Source organism: Mustela lutreola, chromosome 3 (assembly GCF_030435805.1).
Source record: "Mustela lutreola isolate mMusLut2 chromosome 3, mMusLut2.pri, whole genome shotgun sequence".
NCBI lineage: Eukaryota > Metazoa > Chordata > Mammalia > Carnivora > Mustelidae > Mustela > Mustela lutreola.
The window spans coordinates 1,564,495-1,591,242 of record NC_081292.1 but is presented as its reverse complement, the minus strand read 5'-3'; the positions used below and the strand labels follow the sequence as shown (position 1 = coordinate 1,591,242).

At 62.6% G+C, this 26,748-nt stretch overlaps 2 protein-coding genes across 2 annotated transcripts; both read right to left on the bottom strand.

Annotated features, from left to right (window-relative positions):
- Nucleotides 1–1,058: 1,058 nt before the first annotated feature.
- On the bottom strand, nt 1,059–4,964 carry LYNX1 (Ly6/neurotoxin 1). The gene is made up of 4 exons (XM_059168829.1): nt 4,785–4,964; nt 3,302–3,460; nt 2,990–3,091; nt 1,059–2,799 (listed from the first exon to the last, which is right to left on the bottom strand). Exons 2-4 carry the CDS (start codon nt 3,351–3,353, stop codon nt 2,603–2,605), a joined length of 351 nt encoding a protein of 116 aa, XP_059024812.1. The 5' UTR covers nt 3,354–3,460; nt 4,785–4,964; the 3' UTR covers nt 1,059–2,602.
- Nucleotides 4,965–12,910: 7,946 nt separating this feature from the next.
- On the bottom strand, nt 12,911–14,590 carry LY6D (lymphocyte antigen 6 family member D). The gene is made up of 3 exons (XM_059168824.1): nt 14,468–14,590; nt 13,625–13,723; nt 12,911–13,420 (listed from the first exon to the last, which is right to left on the bottom strand). Exons 1-3 carry the CDS (start codon nt 14,517–14,519, stop codon nt 13,185–13,187), a joined length of 387 nt encoding a protein of 128 aa, XP_059024807.1. The 5' UTR covers nt 14,520–14,590; the 3' UTR covers nt 12,911–13,184.
- Between the last annotated feature and the right edge of the window lie 12,158 nt (nt 14,591–26,748).

The following is a 26,748-nucleotide window of genomic DNA, read 5'->3' as shown; positions in this document are numbered from 1 at the left end:
GAGGGACCCCTCCCCACAGAGGACATGCCCACTGCCTGCGGGCAGCCTGGCAACCCCAGCCAGACCGGGACACAGATACAGGGCTGGACACCTGCCTGGGGGCCTCGTGGCTTCTCAAGTCTCTGGTTCCACTCTTCTCCTTCTAGAGCTCTCCTGACCCTAAGCTCTTGTATTTCCCAGGAGCAGTTTGTTTTCAGTTTATAAAACCCCTCCTTGGTTTCCCAACCCCAGGCTCAGGGGTGCACCCTCCTAGCCGGCGGGAGAAGACTGCTCGGCGGGGCAGGGGTGTGGTGGCCGGGCACCCCGTCCCGATTTGTGCCTCACCTGTGAAGGGGCCGTGAGAATGGCTCGCTCCTCGCAGGGTGGTCATGATGTGCCGGTGGCCGGGGCACAGGGAAGCCAGACAGAGGTCAGCTCCTGTCCTTGTCAGTGTGGTCCCCACTGGCACTGCCCTTCGAGTTCAGTGTCACAGGTTCCCCACTACGGTCCGGGTCCCCTATCAGCTGAGGGCCTGCCAAGGGCTCCATGCTGGGGTCTGGGGACAGCCCAGCCAGCCACGGGGCTGTGGGAGCGTGGGGGAGGGGTGTGGCATGGTCCTGCAGGCCGGGTGCAATGTTCTGGGTCTTGGCCTTGGATCGGGTCACAGCGGAGGATGGGCAGATGGGGACAGAAGGCAGGTATAAGCACCCCTATACTGCAGCAATACCGGCTCCCTGCTCTCGGGGACCCCAGAACCCCAAGGTGGCCAGGCAGGTCTCTAAGATCATCACCCACCGGGGCAAGGGAGGACTGATCCTGTGCTCCTCCCAGCTGTGGCCTAGGACGCTGCTGACCCGGGACAAGTCTTACACAAGCTAACAACTGCTTCCAAGCCTCTCCCACTGAGTCAGGAGGCCAAGGGCGGCTGGGGCTGCAGGCTCACGTCCACCCTTCCTCCTAGCAGGCTTCTGCAGCCAGAGGCCTGGGCCGACCTTCCAGCCAGCTCTGTGGGCGAGCTGGGTCACTTCCCCGAGGCTGATCACTCCTGGGGGCTCCTGCTGGACCTTTGGGAACCGTGGCTGGGGTCCGGCTTGCTCCCAGCCTCCCCCAGGGAGCGCTCACACTGGACTGGGCTGTGGAGGACAGAGACGCCCAGGTCTCTGTGGGGACTGAGCTGGTGACCAGGTGGTCCTTGAGTGCAGCGCCTTCTGGCCCAGGATGAGGCCCATCTTCCAGGACGTTCTGGGAGGTCCAGGCAGCCAGTCAAGCCTGAGGACCCCGCCCGAGGGTCTCCCAGTCCCTTGAGTTCCAGAAGGGCCTGGGTGAAACTCTCTGGGCACACTGTCCAGCTCCACACCCCCACCCCCACCATGAGAGCCACGCTCTTGGGCCACGGGCTCCTGAGTCCCAGGGACAATCCCACCATAGAAGCATTTGCCACTGTCCTGCCAACTTAGGCCCAGACAGCTTGAAGGGGCTCCTCTACGGACGCTGGAGCTGGGGACACTGGTCAGGTAAGGCCTCAAGCCCTGTGTGCCCTGGGGCATGAGGACATGTGCACAGCCTGGCCCCACTGGCAGGAAGACGTGTTTCCCAGGCCACCCTTACCCAGCACGGTCCATGCTGGGAGGACTCTTGTTACCCAAACCAGGACAGGGATGGGGTTCACCTAGGCTGGGCACCCTTTAAATAATGCCAATTCTTGGGCTCTTGGGGGTCCCAATGCCCCACCGGCTTGAGGGCACCAGCACGCCGCTCTTCACATCAAGGAGGGAGCTCTTCAGCCCCGGGGGGACCTCTCTCTCCCGGCTCAGGCAGAGTCAGAGGCCACCCCCCCCCCCCCAAGCTTGCTTCCCTCCCTGCCAAAAATAGTCCTGGTGTCAGCTCTGGGCTTCACCAAATATAGCTCCCCCCCCCCCCCAAGTGCCTGCCAGCCTCAGGCCAGGGTGGGGAAGGGGGAGAGTCAAAAACGGAAGACTCCCTTACCAGGTTTCTGGGGGCGGGGGAGGCGCTCAGGGTGCTCTTTAGGTTGAGTCCACCCCCAAACCCCAGCCAAGGGGGGTTCCTGGCACTTCTACCTGGGACAACAGATGGGGACAAAGACCGGCCTCCCTCAGGCCTCTAAGCCACAGCTCCCTCGGGGCAGCTCCCTCAGTCAGAGGCACAAAGACAGCCCTCCTGGTGCCCCAGAAAGCCCTTCTTCCCAGGATGGCCCCTCACCCATCCTGGGTCCCCACTTGTTCCCCCACGGCTCCCCACACTTCCTGGTGGACTGGGGCGGAGCCTGGCTCCCAGAGCTGCCAGGAAGGCGGGCCAAGTCTCCCTTCAAATCAGTGTTCCCCAGCCAGCAGAGGACCCCAGCTAAGCAGCACACTTCACCAGGCTCCTCTGGGAGGGCTGGGCCTACATCGACCTTTCAAGAACAGAAGGTCGTGGTCTGGGAGCGAGGCCCAGTGAGGCCCAGGGTGGCAGGCAGGCGAGGGAGTCCCTCTAGCAGGCAGTGCTGGGGGTAGCTGGGTGGGGGTGGGGGTGGGGTGCAGCTGGTGGGTGGGGTGTGCGGGGTCAAAGGGAAAGGCTGAACCTCTCAGGACTTTGTCCTGGAGTGGGTCCTGGGGGGTGGGGTTTAGAGCAGACCCCAGAGGGTAGCCAGGAGAACGGGCGCCAGGGCCAGGGTCCCGGGCACGGCGAGGCCAGCGCTGTTACAGAGGTCGTACTGGCAGCAGGCGGTGGTGGAGGCGTGTTTGGAGTAACCGTCATACACGGTCTCAAAGCAGCTGGTCACGCAGGACTTGCTGACCTTCATCCTGGTCGGGGTGTAGTCTGCAGAGGGGAGGCAGGCGAGGGGCCAGGGTTGGTCCACCCTGGCCGGGTCTCCCCCAGCCAGGTGCTCCCACAATCCCAGGGCAGCAGGGAGGCTCCCTCCTCCCGGTCCCACACTGCCCGGGGCAGGGGAGGACAGCCCTCACACCCCCTCCCCAGGAAGGGCAGCAGGGGGCGCCCGCGGACTCACACGTGCGCGTGGTCATGCAGTAGGAGACCATGGCTGGGCAACGCATGGGGTTGAAGCAGTTCTCTCCATTGTAGGCGCACACGTGGCAGTCTAGAGCCTGGGCTGGGGGTCAGGGCATGGGGTGGGAGCTGGATTGGAGAGGCCCCTCCTCCAGCCCGTCAGACCCCAGGCCCTGTCACCTTCCTCAGGGCAGAACAGCTGGATGGAGGTGGTCAGGCCTTCTGGTCTCCCTCCCCATTTCTGGCCCACCTGTTCTCCCCCCCACCCCCCGAACAGGGGTCTGTGCATCGCTCTGTTCTCCAACTGTCTTACCTAGAGGGAGGCCCACCAGGGCTGCCAGGAACAGGGTGAGGAGGGCCGCCATGGCTGGAGGTAAGAGGACAGAGTGGGAGTGGTGGGCTGGGCAGGGCACAGGGGGTCAGACGACCCCTGCCATCCAGGAGCTCCTGGTTGCCTCAAAGCACTGCAGCGCTGCACAGAGGGAGACAAAGACAGGTGGTCACCAGGAGGACTGAGGGACCTCAGGGGACCTGCGCAGAAGGGCCACCCTACCCAGAGTGTCAGGCTTCCTGAAGAAAGGAACATGAAAAGAGATGAGAAGGGACCAGGGTGGGGATATTCCAAGGGGAGAGGCAGGCATCCGCGAAACAGGAGACCTGTGGCGCAGACTCTCGGGGGGCGGTCCCTGCAGGGCCCCGTGGGAGCCTGACACGCTGCCCCCCCCCCCCATCACCTAGGGCCCTGAGTGCAGGACTGGGCCCCAGGGCTGGGTCTCTCCTCTCGGCTCCCCCCCACCCTTGCTCCCAGTGATGAGGGAGCAGAAGGCTAGCTGAAGAAGCAGAAGGTGACACCCTACAACCCCCCCCCCACTGCCGCCCACTCCTGGGGGGACATGTGATGTTCTTCCCAGAAGCTCCCAACTGTCTTAATGTTACTGTGCTTTGCTACGGGGAAATAACCTGGACAATGGCGAGGCCTCCAGTACCCTGCAGGTCCTCTTGAGCATATAAAAGTTCTTTTGAAAAACTCCCTTTCTCCATACCTCCCCCAACCCCATGGTACATAGTCATTTGCTCCTCAGGACCCCAGTGCAGCTCTTTCTGCCCGCAGGTCCCATCCCTGGGCTTTAATAAAACCACCAATTTGCACCAAAGACCTCTCAAGAATTCTCTCTTGGGCACCGGCTCCAGACCCCACTCCACCAAACCTCATCTATATTCCAAAGTCATGTCACTGGGGTATCCCTGAGTGGGTCCCCACTCCTGCTCCTTTCAGGGCCCAGGCGGGGGCCGCGCTCCCCTGAAGACCTCCAGAGCCCCGCCCTACTTGGGCCTTCCAGGTCTGCGTCCCTGGCCGCAGCCGCAGCTCCGCGCAGTGCTGAGCTCGGGCCAGGCGGAGGGGCACTGGGCGAACAGCAGCAGAATAACTTCCCAGTTCCCCTACGGTGTCTGGGATGGAGACATCCAGTCTCCGGGGAGAGGCGGGGCGGGGGTGGGGTGCGGAATTTGGACTAGGACTCCCCTCCGCCCTGCGGGGACATTCGGGGCTGGTGGGGGTGCGCGTCCCCACCCCAGCGGACTAAATTAGACTCCGCCCTCCCCAGCACGTCAAACCCGCACTTCTTCAGGCCCCGTTTCCCGAGAGCCGACTTCAGGGCGCCCGAGGCCTGAGCGAGGCCGAGCCGCGGCTCCAGCGCTTCCCGCCCCTCCCGGAGAGCTCCGCCCCGAAGATTGCGGTCCCCAGCCGAAGGGGAAGGTTTCGGGTGACCTCAACCGTCACCTTCAGCACACCGTACCTCCGCTGAGCCCGGGACTCCCCCGCGGCCGCTCGCCGAGCCCCGGGTCTGACAGCAGGATGGTCCGAGCGCCCCGCGATGACCACGCGGCAGTGCCCCTCCGCGGCCTGTGCGGCTGGAAGCCACCCGCCGCGCGTGAGCTCTCCGCTGGAGGCCCCGCCCCGGCCCGCCCCCGGCCGGCTTTGGGCCCGCCCCGGCCCGGCCCCGGCCCGCCCCGGCCCGTCCCGGGCCCGCCCCTCCCCAGCTCTTCCCAGTCTCCGCCCCGAACTCCAGTCAGTCTCAGCCCCGCCCCTTCCCCGCCCCCTCTCCAGCTCCGTCCCTGGCACTATTTAGCCTCGGCCCCGCCCACTGCCCAGTCTCGGTCCTGCTCCGGCTCCACCCCCTTCCCAGCTCGGCCCAATCCTCGCCCCGGCTCCGCCCCCGACTCGCGGTCATTTTGGCCACTCCCCCAGATCCGCCCGCTCCCCGCCTCGTCCCAGCTCCGCCCCCGGTTCCGTTTCTTCTCGGTCACGCCCCAGCTCCGCCCAGTCTCAGCCCCGCGCCGGCTCCGCTATCTCCGCCCCCGCCCCAGGTCGGCCCAGGCTCCACCCCAACGCCCCTCCCATCTCGCTTCAGTCCGCCCGCCGCCCACGGGGATTCAGACCCCAGCCCCGGCGTCCGCGGCGTCCGCACCGGAGTGCGGCCAGACGGGGATCCCCACGCGATCCTCAGATGCGCGCGCCGTTCAGGAGCTACCTCCACGGGGTCTGGCCGCAGCGACTCCGTTGAAGCTTCGGGCTCTCCCAGTCTCCTCCTGCTGCTGCCAGGTGCACTTGGACCCCTCCTCCATGCCACCACCCAGGCCCTAGTCCTCGAGCCCAGTTCAGCGGAGGTGCTGCATGGAGCTGTCCCAGGGCGCAGTGACCCCTGGACCCGGCTCCCTGTTCAGCCTGCCTGGGTCCCTACCTGGCCCTGCCTTAGCTGCTGAGTGACTTCTGCATTTTACCGAGCATTTCCGGCCTTCAGTCCCCGCATCGGTCCCTGGTCCCGTCTAGCAAAGCGTAACGGCAAGACTTGAAATTGAATCCCATAACTTCAGGGCCCCTCCAACCATAGTATCAATATGAAATACCTGGTTTTTACTTACATAACTTCACTTCAACATTTAGTTTTTGTTCTGATTTAGGTGAAATTTAAGATTTTCATGGGCCCTAAGTTTTTCTTTTTTTCTTTTTTTTTTTTTTTTGATGCAAAAACACAACATTCCATTTGACTACATATAAGGGTTTTTTTTCTGTGTGTGTGTGTGTGTGTGTGTGTGTGTGTGTGTGTGTTTGGTGTTTTTTGTTTTGTTTTGAAAGGAGGTGAATTGTTTGGGGGGGGCCCTAGGCACTGAGCCTCCAGACCCATGGAGGCAATCTCTGTGGGCAGACTAGAATGGTTGGTCACCCTGTTTGCCAGTGGTCACTGAGATGTCCGTCCCACGTACCCCAAATATCTCATCCTCATGAAGCTCACACTCTAAAACAGGGCAGAGAATAAACACATGGGTCAAAACCAGAGCACACCACCGGCTTCAGCATCAGGCTATGCGCATTAATGAGAACTGGGTTTACCGCCTTGCCTTAAGCAAGCAAAAAAGGGAGAATAAATGAAGCAGCGTTTTTTGGACATTGCATGACAGGCCAGCAGAGTCCGGGACTCTGGAGGAAGGGCTTCGCAGAAGGGACTGCAGGCTTTACCTCGGGGGGCCGAACAGAGCCTGCGTGCTCTAGGGCTGCTCAAGAGAGAGGAGGTGAGCAGAGGGGCTGTTGACAAGGGGCAGCAAAACAGTCCCCAGAGTCACACGGGGCTGGGGGTTCACCTGTGTGAGCTGGGACCAGAAACCTTAAAATATGGGGTCACCAGGCGGAGTGCTCAGAAGGAAATCGTCTTCATCGTGGGCACTACTCGCCTGGATCACAGATCACGTCTGGTCCCACCTAACAAAGCCTTGAAGGGGTCCAGTCATCTCCAAGTAATTTCATTGCATCCTAAGACAAAGCTGGAAAGAGAAAATAAGCCAGCATTCCACAATGTAACATCTAATTAAGTGCCTGGCATCCGAGGGAAAACACCATCAGGCATGGGAAGAAGCAGGAAAAATGAGACCCATGGTGGGGAGAAAAAAATCATTAGAAACAGACCCACAAATGACACAGCCAGTAGTGTTATTGAGCATGCACATTAAAACAGACACCATAGTTGTTAAGTGTCTGCCTTTGGCTCGGGTCATGATCCCTGGAGTCCCAGGATGAAGCCCCACGTAGGGCTCTGTGCTCATCGGTGAGCCTGCTTCTCCCTCTCCCACTACTTGTGTTCCTTCCCTTTGTCTCTCTCTGTCAAATAAATAAAATCTTAAAAAAAAAAAACAAAAAACAAACAAACAAACAAAAAAAACCAACCAGACACCATATTTCCCATACTCAAGCAGGCAGAGGGGAGCATGACTGTGTCAGGGAGCTGTGGGAAGTACAAAAGTACAAACTGAATTTCTAACGATAAAAAATGGGTCTGTGATGAAAAACGTGCTGGGGGGTAATTAACGGTCCACTGGAGTCTGCGGGTCAAGATCAGAGGCTTGAGGGTAAAGCACCAGGCAGAGGCTGCCAGGAAACAATGAGCAGGGACAGCCTGGCCGCAGCTTCCAGCGGCCCCCGTGTGCGTCACCGGAGTCCCAGAAGGAGAGGCGAGAAAAAATGCTTCCAAGAAATAATGGCCACATTTTCCCGAATTTGTTGAGAACTATAAATCCATGGAACCTAGAAACTCAATGAATACAAAGTACAAGAAATATGAAGAAAACCAGGCCAGAGCACGTCTGGAGGCAGGTGTGGAGAAGCAGCGACAGTGAGGGAACCCCGGGGACCGCTCCAGAGAGCGCGGGGACAGAGCTGCCCGGTGCACTAGTGGCAGAGACAGAGGGAATGTCAGGGACCGCAGAACCCAGCGGTGGAGTCTGAAAGTGCAGGGGGCGGTGCCGCGAAGCCCTCGCCCAGGGCAGCGTGGAGGGGGTGGGGGTGCGTGGAGGGGCCGCGGAGGGGCGTGGAGGGGGCGTGGAGGGGGCGCGGAGGGGCGTGGAGGGGCGTGGAGGGGCGTGGAGGGGGCGTGGAGGGAGCGCGGAGGGGCGTGGAGGGGCCGCGGAGGGGTGTGGAGGGAGCGCGGAGGGGCGTGGAGGGGCGTGGAGGGGGCGTGGGACGCCCCTCCACCCCCGTCCTTTTTTTCTTACTTTGGAATTGGGAGGTAAGTGGCCGCTTGGAGCAGACGCGGTTCTGCTCCGTGAGGAGCTGCTCAGCAAGTGCAGGAGTCGCGCGAGGGTCGCGGCCACGCGGTGCGGACAGAAGGGAAGCGCAGCGCCGCGTGCGCTCTGGAGCCCGACGGCGTCCGCTGAAGACGGACAAACGCCAGAGCAAGCGCGCGCGCAGGGGAGGAGCGGAAAGCGGAGTCGGAGAGCTGCGCCGGAGAACGGAGCAAAGGGGATTCGACGGAATCAGAAAAAATTAATCTGCGAGTCACAGAGAAGGCTGGGGGGCAGCTCGGGCGCCAAGGAGAAGATAAGGGCCGGACAACGGACTCTGCACCCGAAACCCCGCTGGGCGGCCCGGACGCCCGGAGAGAAGCAGGGACAGAGCCTCGCGGTGCCGTCCTCAGGCGCCCTCCGTTCCCGCTGAGCGCGCAGGACAGAGATCCACGCGACACGGCGGACGGGAAAGCACGGTCGGGCGCAGTCCCAGCAGACACAGTGCGCCCGGAGCCGAGGATTTAGCCAGTGAGGACAGGGGACACTCTGTAAGTGCGAAGGGATCGGCTTAGAAAGGCACAGAACGACCCTAAATGTTCCCGTCCCTGACAGTGGCGCTTTGGAACACACCAGCGCGGGGGCCTGGCAGAAGGGAAGAGAGAAGAAGAAACTCACACGCACAGTCCGAGGGTGATTCCTCCTTCCTCCACCCTCAGGATCCGAGAGCAGAAATGCGCAAACCCAGGGAGGGCAGAGAGGACCTGAGCAGCACAGCCGCCCGCTGCGTGGGCAGGGAGCCCTGTGCCCGGCCGGCTCGGGACAGAGCATTTCCCGGGACAGCCTGTGCTCTGGGGCCATAGGACAAATCCCGGTACACTCACAGGGACTGGAATTGGATGAGGGGTTTCCTCGGACAGCTTGGAATCAGAAACAAGCAACAGACAAGTATGTGTGGGAGCGCCCAGGTATTTCGACACTGAGCCCAGCGTTCTAGGTAACTGCCAGGCCAGAGGAGAAGTTTGCCAGGAAATAAGAAAGAATTTCCAGGCCACGGAAAGTGAAGGCAACCCAGGGAGGTCCGTGGGCACCGTGGAAGCAGGGTTGGGACGGGGAGCATCCTTGCGGCTCATGGTAGAAAACCAGAAAGCTCTCAACACAGTGAGACTAGAACAAGAGCATAGCAAAGCCCAAGGAAACAAGATAAAAGGAATAATACAAATAAGAGCCAAAAAAGAGAAAAACCTGTGAAAAAAGCAGAAGAAAAACAACAATGAAATCGGCCAAACCGAAAGCTGACTCTTGGAGAACATCGGTATGATTCTTGAACCTCTGTGTAGACGGATCAAACAGAGACCAGCGCAAAGCAGGGATGAGAAAGGGGACATGGGGACAGGTTGTGACAACATTACGCTGGTGCGTCCCACAGGTGAGAGGAATTGGGCCAGGCCCTACACGTGTACAGGCCGGCTTCGTTCTCGGGCCAGGAAACGCATAATGGAGACCCCTCTGTCTTTGGAAGAAAAGTCTGGAAGGGCTGGGAGGCCACCCTCCCTCTGAGACCCAGAACCAGACTCAGACATTGCTGGGCACCACAGTGGGCCTGCGCCCCGCCCGGACTTAGCTGTAGAAGTTAGGAACGAAAGCATAGTAAACGCATCTGAAAATAGAGAAAAAGAAATGCAACGTGATTAGGCCCAAGGCGGCGTTGACATCGAAGACCACGTGTGACTCGCCGTGTCCACAAGACGACCGTCTGCATAGATTTGAGGAAAATGTTTCATAAAATCTCACGTCCGTTTCTGATTAAACCAACCCACCCAGTCACCAAGCAACCAAGGTCTCGGCAAACCAGGAACGGGGGAGCTGTCTTAGCCCGATGAAGGCTCCTGCAGAAGCCCTGCGGCTCCTCCCTCTGGTCTGGAAGGACCGGCCACGGGCCTCCGACGGCGCGTGCGCAGCCGCGTGCGGCAAGCCTGGCGGTGCAGCGGGCAGGACAGAGACATAAACGACGCAGAGACTGGGGCGCTGGGTGGCTCAGCGGGTTAAAGCCACTGCCTTCGGCTCAGGTCAGGATCTCGGGGTCCTGGGATCGAGCCCCGCATCGGGCTCTCTGCTCCGCAGGGAGCCTGCTTCCTCCTCTCTCTCTGCCTGCCTCTCTGCCTACTTGGGATCTCTGTCTGTCAAATAAATAAATAAAATCTTTAAAAAAAAAAATGACGCAAAGATTGGAAGGGAAGTGAAACCGCCCCCGGTTTTCGGATGACAGCACTGTTCACATAGAAAATTTGGGGGAATTTTCAAAAAAAAAAAAAAGGATTACGAAGAGTGTCCCATGTAGTGTTTAGGGACGACACTGAGGAAGGATGGGAAGGCCTGCTCCCTTTGAAAGCCACGGAACAGTGCAGATATGCATTTCCAAGGGCTCCACCAGATGGAGAGTCTCGTCCCGCTGCGTGACACACACTCGCAGTCAGAATTCACAACGGGACCTAACTTCTCCCTGAGACCCTCTGTGGACTCGGCCCATTCCCAGCCCAAAGCCTAAGGGTATTTTTCTTGAAGAAATGAGCAGACTAACTCAGAAATTTGTATGGAAATGCAAAGGATCTGAAGTAGCTAAAACCTTTTGAGAAAGAAGATAAAGGGTAGAGGTCTCACAAGACTTGATTTTAAGTCTTAAGATACTCACGGTAGTATGGTAGGGGTCAGGACAGACGTACAGACCCAGTGGACAGAGCTAGTGCCTAGGACAGACCCCATGTGTATGACTGACTTTTGACAAAGGTACTAAGTCATGTCAACGGAGAGAGGACGAGCGTTGCCACCAGCGAGGCCAGATGCGAGCAAACTTGACGTCTGTCTGTGTGTCCCATCCGTGGGCTCGCAGTGGGTCACAGGCCTTACGTAAGAGCGATACCACTGGAAATCTTAGTGACCTTGGGTATGGCAGACACTTCTTTAAAAACACAGACCTAAGAGAAGAAACCCATAAACGGGGCTTGATCAAAACGGAACTTTTACTCTTCACAGAACAATGTTATAAAAATGACAAGACCAGCCGGGTCGGGAGAACATATCTGCAAGTTGTTGTGTCCGAGGAGTTGTGTCTACAATGGGTGAACGGCTTTTACACATAATCATCAGCCAAATGACCCAAAAGAGACAAGGGAGTAAAAGGAGTCGAACAATTTATCAGAGAAGGTACCCAGACGCAAACACACACGACATGCTCTGTCGATCGAGGAGAGGTGTGCAAACGGGACCCGCAGGGAGACCCCACAGCCCCCGAATCAGGACGGTCGAAGACTGACCACAGCAAGGCGCGGATGTGCAGTGACCGGAACCTTCTTCCTCTGCCAGAAAGAACATGGGGAGAACAGCCACTTTGGAGAACAGTTTGGTGGCCTCTCAACCCGGAGGCATCCCTCTGTCCTCTGCCCCCGGCACCCCCTCCTGGCCTTTACCCAAGTGAGAGGAAGCCTGTCCCCATGAAGACCTGCATGTGGGTGTCCATAGCAGCATCCCTCTGAGCGCTCGGGCCTGGGGACACGCCAGCTGCCGGCCGGCAGATGCACGGAGGGACGGGCCACAGCCCACGGCGGCTGGGCCGCACGGTGGCCGCACAGCCGAGCTCCAGCAGGGCCAGGAGCGAAGTCTGGGACGCCCCAGAGCAGGGCTGCATCTCTGAATCCTGTCGGCTCTGTTTTACCGAGTTCTGGACAACGTGGCCTGCTGTGCAGTGTGGGGGTCTCCGTCTGAGCAGTCGCGAAGAACACGGCCAGGAACAGAGCAGACCCGGGGTTGCCCGGGGTGGGGTGCGCAGGGAAGGATGGAGGGGGCACGGGCAGGGGTGCGGGCGGCTTTGGGGGGAATGGCTGTGCTCATTGTCTTGATGGTAGTGACAACCTCATGCCCACGACATGTCCAAGCCCATCGCTGTGCACACTTGAGGGCGCTTCGCGCTGTACCTCGAGGGCGCCTTGATGAAACAGCACCGTGGGTCAGGTGGTGAGGAAAGAGCTGTGGGGAAACAGGGATGGGGGTGGGGCTGGGGCAGCCTCCGCGCATGGGCCGCACAGGGACACGGGTGCGTCAGACGGTGGTGCCCGTGCGAGGCTCCTGGGACGGCAGCACAGGCACCAGGCCCCGCGGCTCAGGCCGCGTGGCGCCGCTCCTGGGGGCCCCATAGCTTCACCATCTCCCTGCCCTGCACCCTGCTGGGGCCCCCAGCAGCCAGGACTCCCCCTTGCCGGCACTGGACTTGGGCCTCTGTCTGACCCACAGTGAGTCCTGAGAGCGTGGTGACTATCCGAGGGGTGGAGGAAGCCCCCAGAAGCCTCTGGTCCCCCGAGGAGCGGGGAGGCTGCTGGCTTGGACACCTGCCGGGTTCTGGGAACTCCCAGATGCAATGGTTCAAATTGTCCGGATCCAGACAGCAAGCCCCTAACCCAGGCAGTGGGGCCCTGAAGCCATGCAGCTGGGTCAGGGTCAGTTTACCTGCCTTGGGTTGATCCCGATCCCTGGTGAGCTCAGCAGCCCCCTTGGCCAACCTCCCCAGGGTGGATTTGGGGTGTGTGTGTGTGTGTGTGTGTCTGAGCACTTGGGCTGGGTGCCAGAAAGAGCACTCGAGCCTTCTGCCCTGCACTCCAACCCCCACCCCGAGCATTCCCCCTTCTGGGGCTGGCAGAGGGCGCCTGGGGAGAGTTATGTCTCCTCTGAAGATGAGGAGTGATGATGGCATTTCAGGCCTCGTGCACGATGCCAAGACTGGGCCCGGGTGACAAGCCCCAGGAGCTGGGGGCCTGTGTGCCCGGATGGCCCCCTCCCCACCCCCTGCAGCCCCTGGATAGCACAGACACAGCCACAGTGATTTTCAGTCATTTATTCCTCTGCAAATAGAAAAATAAACAAAACCCGAACAGAATGAGTGTCCAGTCAGAAGGGGTCCAAATGCCTTCTGTCCCCTGCCTTCCTGCCACTCGGGGACGTACCTCACCGTCCTGTCTGGGAGAGGGGGCCCCAGACCCTGGCAGGCCAGCTCAGCCAGGGGCTTCCCAAGCTCCCCTCCCCGCAGGCCAGTGGGAGGGGCTGTGGAGCAGGAAGGGCCTGGGAAAGGGATGGGGTTCCCCGCCGTGGGGAGGTCACAGGCTGGGGCCCGCGAGGAGGGCGAGGAGGCCGAGGGCTAGGGCCAGGCCGAGGCTGGCGCCGGGGGACAGGGTGCGGGCGGGCGCGCTGCTCTGCAGGCTCCGGTTGCACAAGTCGTCCTGGCAGCACAGGGTGGCGGCCGCCCCGCTGCTCACCTGGCCGGGCAGGCTGTGCGTGGGCGTGCACGCCTCCACGCAGTCCTTCTCCACCAGGTTCCCCAGCAGGGGCTCCACTGCGGACAGGTGGTTCGGTCAGCCGGCACCGCGGCTTCGGGCCCCCCAGCCCAGGCAGCCGGCCCCTGTAGCCCCCAAGTCCCAGTCCCCCGCCCCTGGGGCCCCGGGACCCACCGACACGGACATCCTCCTGCCAGCCTTCTGGCCATGGTCCCGCGAGCCCTGGGGCACTCGCACAGAGCCCCGCCCCAGCCCGCACTCACCCTTGGTCCTGGTCCTGCAGTAGCGCGAGCCGGCCGCACAAGTCTGGGGTCTCTCGCAGTTGGAGGAGCTGGAGCAAACATGGCAGCGGAGGGCACGGGCTGGGGGGGGAAGGACACAGGGGGGGCTGGAGCACGGGCTGGGAGGGACACGGGGGGCCTGGGGTCGCTGCCTGGCCACAGCCCTCTGCCAGCCTTGCCACCGGCCCCTCTGAGGGGACCCCGCTGGTGCTCCTGCACACACCCCCCGGGGCCAGGAGGTGACGATCCTCCATGGCTGGGGCAGTGGGAGGAGGCTCCTGTGCCGGGCGTGTCTAGAGAACGGGTGTCAAGGTGGCTGGTGCAGGCTGGGGACCTTGCCACGGGAGAGTCCCGGAGCTCTGACGCTTCCAGAGAGCAGCCCACCATGGCTGGCCCCGCCCCAGAGCCTGTCCCCAGTGGTCCCCACCACGGTCATGAGGACCTGAGGCTAAGTCAGGGCCAGGGGGTTTCAGCTCTACCATGCTGAGCTTGCGGGAGGCGGGTTGCCTTGGGGACAGAGTCAGGGGCTGGATGACTGGCCGCTGGTCATCCTCGGAGGTGGGGGAGTCTCAAGACAGCTCCCCGCCCTGCTCTCCCTCTCTGTGTTGGATCCTGGGGGCCGATTCTCAGCGTCTCCGACTCTGTGATATGTTACATCTGATTCCACTAAGCTAAGACCTGGGTTCGTTTTGTTTTAAATTCTGAGTCTGGCATCCCGGGAGCCCAGAATGCCCGGAGCCTAATGGGGGGTACTGCAGGCTTCCCACGCGTGTCCCGCAGGTCCCTGCTGCCTGCCCCCCGCCCCCTGCCCAGCCCCTCACCCACCTGGCCCAGCAGCCACGGCCAGCACAGCAAGGAGCAGGAGAGCTGTCTTCATCTCGGGGCGTCTCTGGGAGCAGTGGGGGCCCCTCCTCTCTGGAGACCTTATAGCCCAGGACCGGTGCTGGTGGGAGGGGTGAAGGTGGGGACCCAGCCAGCGGCATTCCAGCTGCCCCACCCTGGCTGGCCCACGCCCACCAGCCCGGTGCATGGCTGCCCCTGCCCCTGCCGCCTGGAGGGATCGCTGCGCCTTGGCTGCCTGTCCCCACGGGGCAGGGGTCTGCCGTCCCCCATCTCAGCTCTGACGAGGCCTCAGCAGGCTCTGTAGCTCAGCGCCGGCTCCTCTCTCCGATGCTCCGTCCGTCCCTAGATTGCTTCGTCTCGGACTTTCCACTCCCTCCCTCACCCTGACCCTCAGATAAGGTCGACGGAGTCACAAGCCTAGGCAGGTGCCCTGTGGGGAGCCAGAGTTGTGCCCGGGGGCAAGCGAGGCAGGTGTAGGCTCTGGCCCTGGCTTCCTGGGCTTGGGGCTCAAGACTGCTCGGTGGGCCCACGGGGTGTTGGGAGAAGGACCCCTAGGCGAGCAAGGCATCTTGCTGAGAGGTCAGGACCTCAGGGTAGTGAGGAGGGAGGAGGCCGTCCTGGGGCGGGACCGGCGGCCGGACAAGCCTGTGGATGAACCTGCAGAGACGTGAGCCCGGACCAGGTGCATCAGGGGGAGGCGCAGGGGCAGAGCTGATGGGGGAAGGGTGGGGGTGGAGGCAGAGACTCAAGGGTTCACTGACCCAGAGACCCCAAGGGCCCCTGAGTCTGCAGCGGCCCTGCCTTGGACGCCGCCCCTCCAGTACTCTGCACTTGCTCCGGACACGGTGGAGGACCAGCAGCCTTTATCCGGCCTTGGGACCAGGCCTCTCTGTCTCCTGCTCTGGTCCCCAAGGGCAGTGAGCTCTTCCAGGTCAGGGGTGCAGGGCGCTGGGTAGATCCCCCCAACGTCACCGTCACCGTCTCAGAGCGCTCGTGGGGAGGGAAGACCCCGCCCCTACGCGCAGGCACGGTCCTCCCTTCCCTGAAGCTTTCCCTGTCTGCTGGCTGGCCACGGCCCCTCCCGCCGCTCGGCTGTGCCCGGCAGACCCTGCTGGGTTCTGGGGGGTCCCCTATGGAGGCCTCCCCTGATCCTGTCCTGGCAGGCCACGCTGACTGTGACGGGGTGACGGGGAGTCAGGCCAGAGCACAGAACTTGGCCCTGGGCCTGCGCCAGCCCCCTTCCTGCAAGTACTGGAGGGGCAGGGCCTGTGGCTGGGAAGGCGGCCCTGGGCTGGGGGGAGGGCAGGGGCGGAGCCAGCCTGCAGCTCTTGGGAGCCCTGTGGGCTCAGGCCGGGGAGATCTGGGAGCCCTTGGCCCTTCCTCCCGCGTGCCCTGCACAAGCCAGCTCCTGAGCGGGGCCCCACCTGGGCGAGGCCGGCCGCCTCGTGGTGCCAAGGGGCCGGGAACGTGCGGCCTGACCCTCTGGGCCGCCCTCCCTAAAGATGCTGCTGGCCCTGGTGGGACGTGGCCAGAGGCGCAAGGCCGGCAGAGCGTTTCCTTCCAGGACCCCGGCGGTGCAGGGAGGGATGCCGGCAAGCCCCCGGGGCAGCCCCACACCAGCAGTCTGAGCCTGTCCCCGGGCTGGTCCCAGGCTCCCTGGGCCTTATGCAGGGTAGCTGGGGCCTCTTTTGACGAGGCAGGTAATATGGGGGAACTGTGCACTCAGCCAGAGAGAGGAGGTCACCCCAAGCTCTGAGGCCTGGAATTCATCGGGCACAGCCCGTCATGGACAGATGAAGGAGGCCTCAGGAAGCAGGATGTGGGGCTCAGTGACAGGGTGGTGACTGGCATGGGGGGTGGGGTGGGAATGACAGGTGCGGAGGGATGACTCACTGAGGCCAGGGGCAGAGAAGCTACTAGAACAACGGGTTTGGGGGATTGGGTTTCCTGTAGGGCCTGGTAGAGCTAGGGGTCCAGACCAGGAGTGGAAGTTTGAGCACGAGGCTGCCGGGCTGCCGGTTCCCCCCACTGCACCCCTGTCCCATCCTCACGGGCACCTGAGGCTTCACTGGCCATGTGCCCGTCAGGCAGGGACAGACACCTGCCAGAAAAGAGGGGGATCCGTGGGAAGACAGCCGTCGGCTCTGACAGGGCTGCCAGTGAGGGCATGGGCTGCCCACTTAGACGAGAGCTGCCTGTCCAGGGGCTTCCCAGCAGGGCCGTCATCGGCAGCCTCAGACACAGTTTACTTGAGCAAGAAAGCGGGCGATTTCCATGGCAGGAGCTCTCCGTGTCGTTGGAACAGTACAGTCAGGGAGGGCTGCCTGGAGGTGGTGGCCTGGCTGCCCTGATCTTGGAGGCAGATCTCAGGGGAGAGAGGAGCCGTCATGGCCCCTTAGGTTGGCCCCCTTCCAACATCCTTTCACTGGTGAGGAGACGAGGTCCTGCGGGGACCCCGCTGGTGCCAGCCCGACAGTTCCAGGTGATGTGGCCTCCCCTCCTGTCCTCGCTCGTCCTCCGGAGAAAGCCGCCACTCTCCGGAATGCAAGCCCTCTCACCCAGTCCCCGGGGCCGCTGGGTCGCTGGGCCCGATGGCGCCAGGGAATTGTTGGCAGCAGAAACAAGGCCTCGAAGAGGTCTTGGAGGGGCCAGGAGTGCTCACGCCCTCACCCCTCAGCCCTGCCTGCTTCCTGAACTCAGCGGCGCCAGGACAAGCCCAGACCTCTGCTGCCTCGTGCCTTTCCTGCTCACGCCCCCGCCCCCCTCCCCCTGTTCCCCAGGGTCTCAGCCTTGGGGTCGGAGAGGGGAATCAAGGCCTCGATCACTGGGCTCTGGGGGTCCCTGGGGTCCCACAAAGGGGGCGAGTGGCTCAAAGAGGAAGCGCCTGGCTCAGGGCAGACAGTGGCCACTCCAGACTTTCTGAAAAGGCAGCCTAAGGGGTCCCGGGGCCCTGCCTAGGGCGAGGGTGGGCATTAGGATGGGCAGGTCGGGTTCCCTCCCTGGGGGCGCCCCCGCACCTTGGGGTCTGCAGACAAGGCTTCTTTCGTTTCCGGATGCATCCTGCATGAGGGCTGGCCGGCTGCACACAGGGACGCACGGCGCCGGGCCGCCGCTCACTCGTCATTGAGCAGTACCCGACATGGACCACGCGCTCAGGGCCCAACAGAGACAGACAGGAGGGACGGGGCCAGCCCGCAGGACCCCAGGTGAGCTGGGGAGATGGGGCACAGACAAGTGGGCCCCATGTGCGCGGGATGATCGGGGGAAGGGTTGGGGCCTCCTGAAGAGCGGAGCAGGGACAGGCCGTTGGGGCCTCGGTCTGGGCTGGGGGGGCCTCGGGCTTGGCACATCCCTCCGTCCCCACAGGGCTGAGGTGACGACCCAGTGAGTCAGGCCGTGCAGGGGTACAGGGTCACACTGCCCTGGGGGGGCCTGCCTTGTGCCTCCACTCACGGACCCGCACATGCCGACAGGGCCTCCCTCGGACGATGTAGAGAGGGCAGGGCCTTGCTCAGGATCACCCGGCCAGCCGGTAGGAGCCAGAGCCGGGCCTGCCCTCCTCCCCCAATTCAGTCCCTGGCTGGCCTGGGGCTCTTACCCCATGCCCACGTCTCCCTACTCCTCCCTCCTGTGCGGGAGACTCGCCGTCACACACAGGGCCACAGGCCTAGACACGGGTCTCTCTCACCTGCTTCCCAGGGCTTGGCATGGCCCACCTGTCTAGATCATCCCCTGGGACCCTGGCCACTAGTGCGGGGCCTCCCTTTCCTGCTGTGCCAGAGTGCAAACCCAGGGAGCAGACACACCGGTTCTCAGGTCTGGCAGCCATCTCCCCTGAGAGAGGCCCCACAGGATCTCTGCCCACATCAGCACCTAGCACCAGCACTTAGGACTAGCACCTTAAGACCAGCACCTAGTGCCAGCACCTAGGACGAGCAGAGGTCTGGCATGCACCCTGCCTATCAGTTTCTCTGGCTGTGTCCCTTTGTGAAGTAGAGGAAGAGGGCCTGCCGAAGGCCGTGGGCACAAGCCATAGAACCCAGCAACCCTGGGGACCTTGGAGTTCCAAGGGCACAGGCTCTTAGCACTGTGGGCTTGTAGAGCCTGGGATCCCAGAGCTGAAGAACCCAAAGAACCTGAGAATCATGAATCCAAACCACATGACTCCAGTTAGAATGGCCAAAATCAACAGGACAGGAAACAACAAGCGTTGGAGAGGATGTGGAGAAAGGGGAGCCCTCTTCCACTGTTGGTGGGAATGCAAGTTGGTGCAGCCACTTTGGAGAACAGTGTGGAGATTCCTCAAGAAATTAAAAATAGAGCTTCCCTATGGCCCTGCCATTGCACTACTGGGTATTTACCCCAAAGATACAGATGGAGTGAAAAGAAGGGCCCTCTGTACCCCAATGTTCATAGCAGCAATGGCCACGGTCGCCAAACTGTGGAAAGAGCCAAGATGCCCATCAATGGACGAATGGATAAGGAAGCTGTGGTCCATATACACTATGGGGTATGATGCCTCCATCAGAAAGGACGAATACCCAACTTTTGTAGCAACATGGACGGGACTGGAAGAGATGATGCTGAGTGAAATAAGTCAAGCAGAGAGAGTCAATTATCATATGGTTTCCCTTACTTGTGGAGCTTAAGGAATAACACGGAGGACATGGGGAGATGGAGAGGAGAAGTGAGGTGGGGGAAATCGGAGGGGGGAGACGAACCATGAGAGACCGTGGACTCAGAAACAAGCTGAGGGGTTTGGAGGGCAGGGAGGTGGGGGATTGGGAGGTGGTGGGTATTGGGGAGGGCACAGATTGCATGGAGCACTGGGTGTGGTGCATAAACACTGAGTCTTGGAACACTGGAAAAATAAAATTAAAAAAAAAAAAAAAAAAGAAGAACCTGGGAATCAGGTATCCTGTAGGGAGTTTATTCTCCCCATGTGAGCAAAGCTCCCTCTAGGGTTCTAGAAAAAGACAGAGTGTTCACGTTCTATCTCTAGGTTCACCGCTCTGCTGTGCCGCTGCTCAGTGCTCCTCCTATTGTAGCCTGAGCCTGTGGCTCTAAACCCTTGAGCTCCATGATGGCATTGGGTATAAGTTCCAGGGTAGCGAACACCAACAACCTATGCAATCCACCATCTCTCTGTTACTTGTCCACTCATTCTTCCATCTGCCCATCCACAGGCTGCCAGCCAGCCCTGTATCCATCGATAGATCCCTTCATCCGCCCATGGACCCACCGTAGACCCACCATAGACCCACCCATCCGTCCTCCATCCATCCTTCCGTCCACCATCCGTCCTCCATCCATCCACCCATGCGTCCTGTAGGAGAGTTTCCGTGATGTCGCTCTCCCGTCTTCTCTTCCCTTTCTGATGTACCTGCACACCTGTCCTTGACAAGAGAACACAGGAATTCTCAAAGACTGTGAGTGAACCCAGGTGGGGGCTCTCAGAGCCTTACCTCTGCGAGTGGTTGGCGGGCAGCTCTGGGTCTTGCGACACCCAACATGCAGAAATGCTCTTTTTATTTAAGATTGTATGATCAGGTGGGGGTGGCTTTGAGAGGGTGTCATTGATCCTAACCCTTAAGAGTTGGTCTGTCTGTCTCTGGCCACTAGTGCCTCTTACACAGAGCATGACAATCCTGAGCCCTCTCATTGGTCCCTTGTCCCTTGAGAATAGCAAATGGCCCCTTGTTGGGTCCTGCCAGCCTTTTAAGTTCCACTAAAACACTACCAGGGCAACCAGATTTTTTTAAAGGTTTTTTTCTTTTAAGATTTCAACATCATTTTCTTTTTAAAAAAGATTTTATTTATTTATTTGACAGCGAAAGAGGGTTCACAAGCAGGCAGAGAGGCAGGCAGAGGGAGAGGGGCAAGCAGGCTCCCCACCGAGCAGAGAGCCCCATGTGGGGCTCGACCCCAGGACCCTGAGATCATGACCCGAGCCGAAGGCAGAGGCTTAACCCACTGAGCCCCCCAGGTGCCCCAACCAGACTTTTAAAAATAGGTTTTTTTGGAAATAACTGGTGACGTTCTTGGATGGGGACTACTGTCCTCCCAAGTACGTGTGGGGGAGGGCTTCAGTCTCGCACTGAGACCCACACTCCAGGCGTAAGCAGCCTTTTCCCAGCCCCGTACTTTATAGACGAGGTTCCTGGAGCTCGTCAGGGCACAGGGTGAGGCACGGGAGCCGGCAGGGCCAGGCGGCCTGGGCGCTGTCCTTACTCAGCCTGACGCGGAGGAGATGCAGCCCCTGCCCCCTGGGGCTCGGCAGTTGCTGAGTTTGGAATCTACAGCAGCCCGGCTCAGCCAATCCCTGCTCAGCCTAGTGGCCTCAGGGGCCTGCTTTGGCACTGGGCCCTGGTCTAGGGGGTTTCATGCTGTTGCAACCTGCTCTGGGTGTGGGGCTGGGCTCTTCAGGGCAGGGAGTGGGTCCTAAGCTGGGCCCAGCAGAGAGCTCATTGCCTACAGAGCTTATCAAGGGCTTATGTCATCTCACCCTGGGAATATTATGTAAGGACAGAGCAGGGCTGCTCCTTGGGGAGCAGGGGATGTTGGGGGGAGGCCCAGGAACCCCCAGAGCGGAGCACAGCCTTGGGGCCAGCCCCGGCGGTGACCCCCGGGGCACACAGAGCCAGGACCAAAGCCACCAGGCCGGCCACTCTGGGCTGCAAGGAGCAAGTTGACCAAGCTCTCCGCTCTGGCTGCCTTCCCGCCTGTGTCCTCAGCAGCTTCGGGAGGGACAGGTCAAAGCCCGAGTCCCTGGCTGCGGCCCCACACCCATGCCACCCTGCAATGTTCCTCCCTGAGGCTCCAGCCCTGCTGCCCCCTCAGGATTCCTGCCCCGGGGTCTCCCTACACACCCTCCAGCCCTTTCTCACCCTGGGCCTTTATACCTGTTGTCCTCACAGGTTCCCAGGGTCCGGATCACAGCTGTCATCTGCCCCTCAGAGAGGCTGGTGTTCCCTCCAGCACTGCCCTTCCCCCCTCCTCCCCCCCTGCCCCAGTCCTGGGGAGGACTGGCCTGCGCTGGTCTGTAGGCTTGCTGGCTGTGGCCCCATGTGCGTGCTGCTGCACTGGTCCCAGCGCCAGCACGACCCTGGTGTGTGGTGGGCGCTCTCTGAGTGTCTGTTGATTTAGTGACTGTGGTGCCGCCGTGGGGGGTGGGGGAGAAAATTCTGGCTCTGGGCAGACCACTCTGCCAGCCCAGAGTTGAATCTGAAAAGCTGTTTGTGTCTCAGTGTCCTCTAATGTCCTCACGTGGAACAGTCTCTTGGTCCTCCCCCCCCCCCCCGACTTCTGAACGCAGAAGCTCCCGGAGGAAGAGGCGGTGGGTCATGATGTGGCACCCACTGCGGCTTTCCGTTGTGACTTGTAGGGGTGGGGCGTGCCCTGGAGGGAGGGCTGGTCGGACAGGAGTCAAGAGAGGGACTTTCCACTCTGCTTAAGAAAACCGACCTTCCAAGGCTGCGTGGGGCCACCGTACCCCAAATGCCTGAGATGTGAACACTTCACATGGACCCCAAACCAACCTCCTCCTGGGTCCCTGGAGCCCCGCAGGCCTGGCCACGAAGGGAAATCGTACTGGAGGCTCGGAGGGGCCCCAGGGGAAGGCTGGCATCCTTGCTTCCAAGCCGGGCCCCCTCTGCTGCCGGGTCTTCCAGGGTCTTCCTGGGCACAGAAGGAGCCACAGCAAGTCTGCCAGCACCAGGCACCCTCCCACCGGCCTGAGTCCCCACACGCCTCCGGAGCACTGAGCTTCCGCCAGAACGGCCGGCCCAGGGCAGGAGCAGGCACCGGGCGCCCGCAGCAGGCCGAGCTCACAGGCGCCGGGGGGCAGGGGCGCTGCCAGGCCAGAGAGGCGGCCGCTGGGAATGGGAAGGAGCGCCAGGCCGGGCGGTGGGGGCTGGCGGCTGAGAGAACGGTGGTGGGGAGGCCGGGCGGGTAGCGGCGCATCTGCGGCCGGTTCCCAGACCTGAGGCCCATGCCCAACCGGGGAAGCGGCTGCCTTTACCACGCCCCGTGGCCGTGGCCTTGAGCTGTGGGAGCCCACCTCCGCCAAGCAGGCCCCCCAGGAGGGAGGTGAGGGTCAGTGATGTGACGGAAGGGAAAGGACTCGGGGCCTGCGTGGGGGGAGGCAGGCGGACCGGGCTAGGCCCCATAGGCTGGGACAGGGAGACCCCGCAGGAGCCGTGGGCAAGGGCACCCGTGTGAGGCTCTGCGGAGAGGCCCTGCGCAGAGGCTAGGGAGGGCCTTGCCGGCCAAGGAGAGCCTCGCGTGCCTGGCTGGGCCCCGACCGGGGGTGCAGCGCGGTGGGGGTTGTGGGGCACACGGTGGGGCTACCACGGATGTCAGGGGACCCCATGTGAGCCCCCAGGTCGAGGGGGTGGGAGGGGGTGCTGGCTTCTTGGGTTCCGAGGGGAGCGTGCTTGTCCCCGCTGAGCTTGTGCGTGAGAGTGCGCCCACCCTCTGTAGAGAGCTCCCCGCCTCGCCTCGTCGGAGGCACAGCCCTCCACCCCACAGTTCAGCGTCTCAGAGAATGGGACAGGACAGGATATGTGGCTTTATTCCCCCTCACGGGCTCCCAGGGGTGGGCTTGCTGCAGGCACCCCTGCCGGAGGCGGTGACAGCCGGCAGCCGAGGGATCGGCACAAGCCTGCCTTCACCTGGCAGGGACTGGGCGGGGACGTGGCGATCCCTGAAAGCCTCATCCTCTCTCCAAGCTTCGGGCAGTGAGCCAAGGGCCCCGGGAGGGGCCTGGCAGATCCGACAGGGTGCCTGGCTCCCAGGAGGCCCTGGTGGGCCAGGAGGAGTGAGCGTGCCCACTGGGGTGTGAGTCAGCCGTGGAAGGAGTGGGCGGGGGATGCACGTGGGAGCCCAGGGGTGGCTGGTGCTGGGGTGGGGGGAATGCCCCGACCTCTGAACCACCCCTCCATGCACAGTGGCTCTGGGCACACGAAGCTGGTTGGGAAGGAACCCCCAGTGGAAGCCCCTGAAAACGGATGGAGGGAGCCAGGGGGATGGAGGTGCCCTTCCCACTGCTGGGTGGCTGGGACCCAGGGACTCAGGACAGGGCTGAGGGTCCCTCGGAGGGGGCTTCCTGAGCAGGGGGGAGCCTCCCTCCCAGGGACAGGAGCCCGGGCTCTGGGTGGGGCCCAGGGGAAGCCAGGAGGAGCCCCAGGAGAGACAGAAGCTCTTCTTGCCAGCTTGGCAGTGTGCGGGGAGTGGCATGGCTGCAAAGGACCACAGGGTCCAGGCGACAGCCAGCGCCAGGGCGGGCACGGCAGGCTCACCAGGCTGCCCGGAGCAGTGGCCATAGCAGGCTGGCCAAGGCGCTGAGCCACAGGGCCCCTGGGCTGCCTGCCAGGCCCACGGCTGCGCTGCGGTTACACTGGCTGCCCTGGCAGCAGGAGACGGAGAGGGTGCGGCCGTCCGAGGACATGGTGCTGTTGGGACACACCGGGGCGCAGGACTTCATGACCAAGATGCCTCCGGGGTTTGCTGTGGAGAGAGGCACGAGGGCCCATGGCTGGCGTGCTCTGGGTACCCCACCACCACCAGCCAGCCGCAGCGGGGCAGGCCAGTAGCCCAGGGCCATCAGCACCGCCCACACGGCCAACCTCTAGGGCCTCCTTCCGTGGTGCCCGCAGGCCCGGGGAGTCCCGTCCAGGCCCCTCAGTGACCCCCCACCTCAACCTTTCCGTCTCACAGGTGCCTGGACTCATTCCTGGGTCTAGAGCAAGGACCAGGCCCAGTCCCCAGCCCTGCCCTGTCCTGGGCCGGGAGGCAGAACACCTCGCTATGTGACCCTCTGGCTTGGCCTCTGCGCCTGCACCTGGGGACAGCTGAGCACCAGGTTCCCAAAGTGCCCGGATGGCCGCGCAAGCCAGCGGTGTTGTGACCGTGCGGGACTTCCCTCCACCTGTGACCTGTGACTCAGTGCACTTGCCACGGCCCTGCCAGAAAGGGATGACCCCAGTGCGCGGCCTGACCTCTCGGCTCAGCCTCCTGGTCCAGGAGACAGGGGCCCAGAGCCGCCCCTCCCAGACTGTTCGGGGGTCGGCAAAGTTACTCCCCGCACAGCTCTGAGCGGGTCGAGAAAATGCTGCCCGTAGTGAGTGCCATGCGCGGGGGCAGAGCAGGGACATAGGTGGGCGGCAACAGCACTGGGAGGCCCAGGGTGAGTGGCAGGCCCCAGCCCCCGCACACATCCCCCCTCCCGCAAGCGGGACCGCACGCAGCCCAGGAGCAAACTCTTAGCTGAACGTGATGACTGGTCAGGACCGTGCTCAGTCGGGGCAGGAAGGGGCAGGAAGGGGCCTGTGTTTATGGACAGAATGGGTGGGGGCAGGGGCTGCCCTGAGTCTCCAGGGCCCAGTGGCATTTCCACAACGCAGCAGCCTCCTTCCTGCTGGGGTCTGAGCTCCGGGCTCTTCCCTTGAGAAACGGGCTACGGGGCCAGGCTTGGGAGGGCTGAGTCGGAGGGCGCGACGGGTGGCCTGACGGCCCCTGACGCTCCCCTTCGTCACAGGCAAGACTGCTTGGCGCTGTGCTGCGTGGACGGCAGTGCCCCCTGCCCCTGGGATTGCCAGCAGGGAGCTGGACGCGCTGCCACCCCCAGAACCCGCCGGAGGGGCCTCAGTGGTGCAGGAGGCCCACGGGAGTGACGGCACGACCACCTGCCCACGGCCGGACCCCCCAACCAAGGGACCCCCGGTGCTGCTCCCGGAGGCCCCCCACCTCCTCCGCTCACACAGGAGCACCTCGTTCATGGCCCCCTGTAGGGAGCACAGCCCTCCAGCACGGCCCCAAGGTCAACACATCCGCTGCTCCTGGGGGACCTGCTCAGGGAGCGCTGCCCGGCCGGACCCAGGGACAGACAGATGCAACGGACGGTCCATGAGGGAGAGGGCCAGCCTGGGGGTCTGAAGGAAGCCCCCACCGTGGGGCTGGAACTAGGGGCCCATGGGGGCTCCTGGTACTCTGGGGACAACCAGGGAGAAGCCCCCTCGGCCCCTCCTCAACGCCCCCCGACCCCTCACATCAAGGTCTGTGGTTTTAAGGCCCTTCCGCCACCGATGCTGCTCAAGGCCGAGAGCCACACGGGCCCAGCCTCACACCCGGCCAGAGCCAGCAGGCGCCAGGCTGTGGGTGACCGACGGAGAGCACGGCTGGCTGCGGCCCCCCACCCCCAGGGCTTGGCTGAGTGGGGCAAGTTCCCCTGCCCCCTGAGAACGCGACACGGTCCTGGGACGCGGTCCTCCTCTGTCTGACAGGGAAGGGTCCTGGGGGCAGTGGACTGTTTGTGCTGCTTCCTCATGGGGCCCTGGGCCGAGCGGGGGTGGGGGTGGGGCAAGACCACCTGTGTCCCTGGCCAGACACCACATCTCCTCGTACTAAGGGGCCTGTGTCCCAAGCAGGAAAGCCTTCGTGATCACCCAGGTTTATAGGGAGCTGGGCCCAGTGTGGCTGCCTGGCTGCCTGGCTGCCTGGCCCACGGCAGAGCCCCTGAGTCAACCAGGGAGTCTGGGGATGCTGCTGGGACCCCCCCCCCCCCCCCGACAGGACACTCATGGTGACAGCAGCCTGTGGGGCTCCTCATTCCCTCCCTGGAGCCCAGAGCCTCCTGGACCGCCACACACCACCGTCTGCAGGGGACCCAGCTCGCGTCATGCCTCCTCCTCTCTCGGGGGTTGCCGGGGGGGCTCACAGCAGCTTCTAGGCCCCTCCCTTCAGTCCCCACCCTGTCCTTGCTGTGCCTCCAGGCCGGCTTCCCACTGCCCTGTCCAGGCCTCTACGACCCGTCAGGCTCGCCACTCCTCGGGGTCACTGGAATCACCGCCACACTCCTTGCCTCCCTGCCATGTGACCTTCTGTGGTCTGTGCCCCGACCCTGCCTGTCACCACCACTCTCAGTCCCCGACTCAGCCCTTGACGGCTCACGGAGGGAGCAGACTGCAAAGGGCATCCTGGGAGGTCGGAGGAAGGAGAGAGCCTGTCCCATGGGGTCGGAGGAGGCCGGCAGCCGGGGGGCGGGGGGAGTCTGGAGGAGACGGGTCACAGGTGTGGTGGTGACATCCCCCTCCCCGGGCGGAAGCTGAGAGGGGCGCGGGGGCCCGTCACCTGCCACCGGCCAGGTGGCCCTGCAGGGCTGTGCCCGCCGGGTCCTCCAGGGGCCAGCCTCCCTCCATGTCTCGTCCTGCCACAGCCCTGTAGGGCCTGCTCCCCGCCGCCTACATCTCCTGCGTGGACCCCTC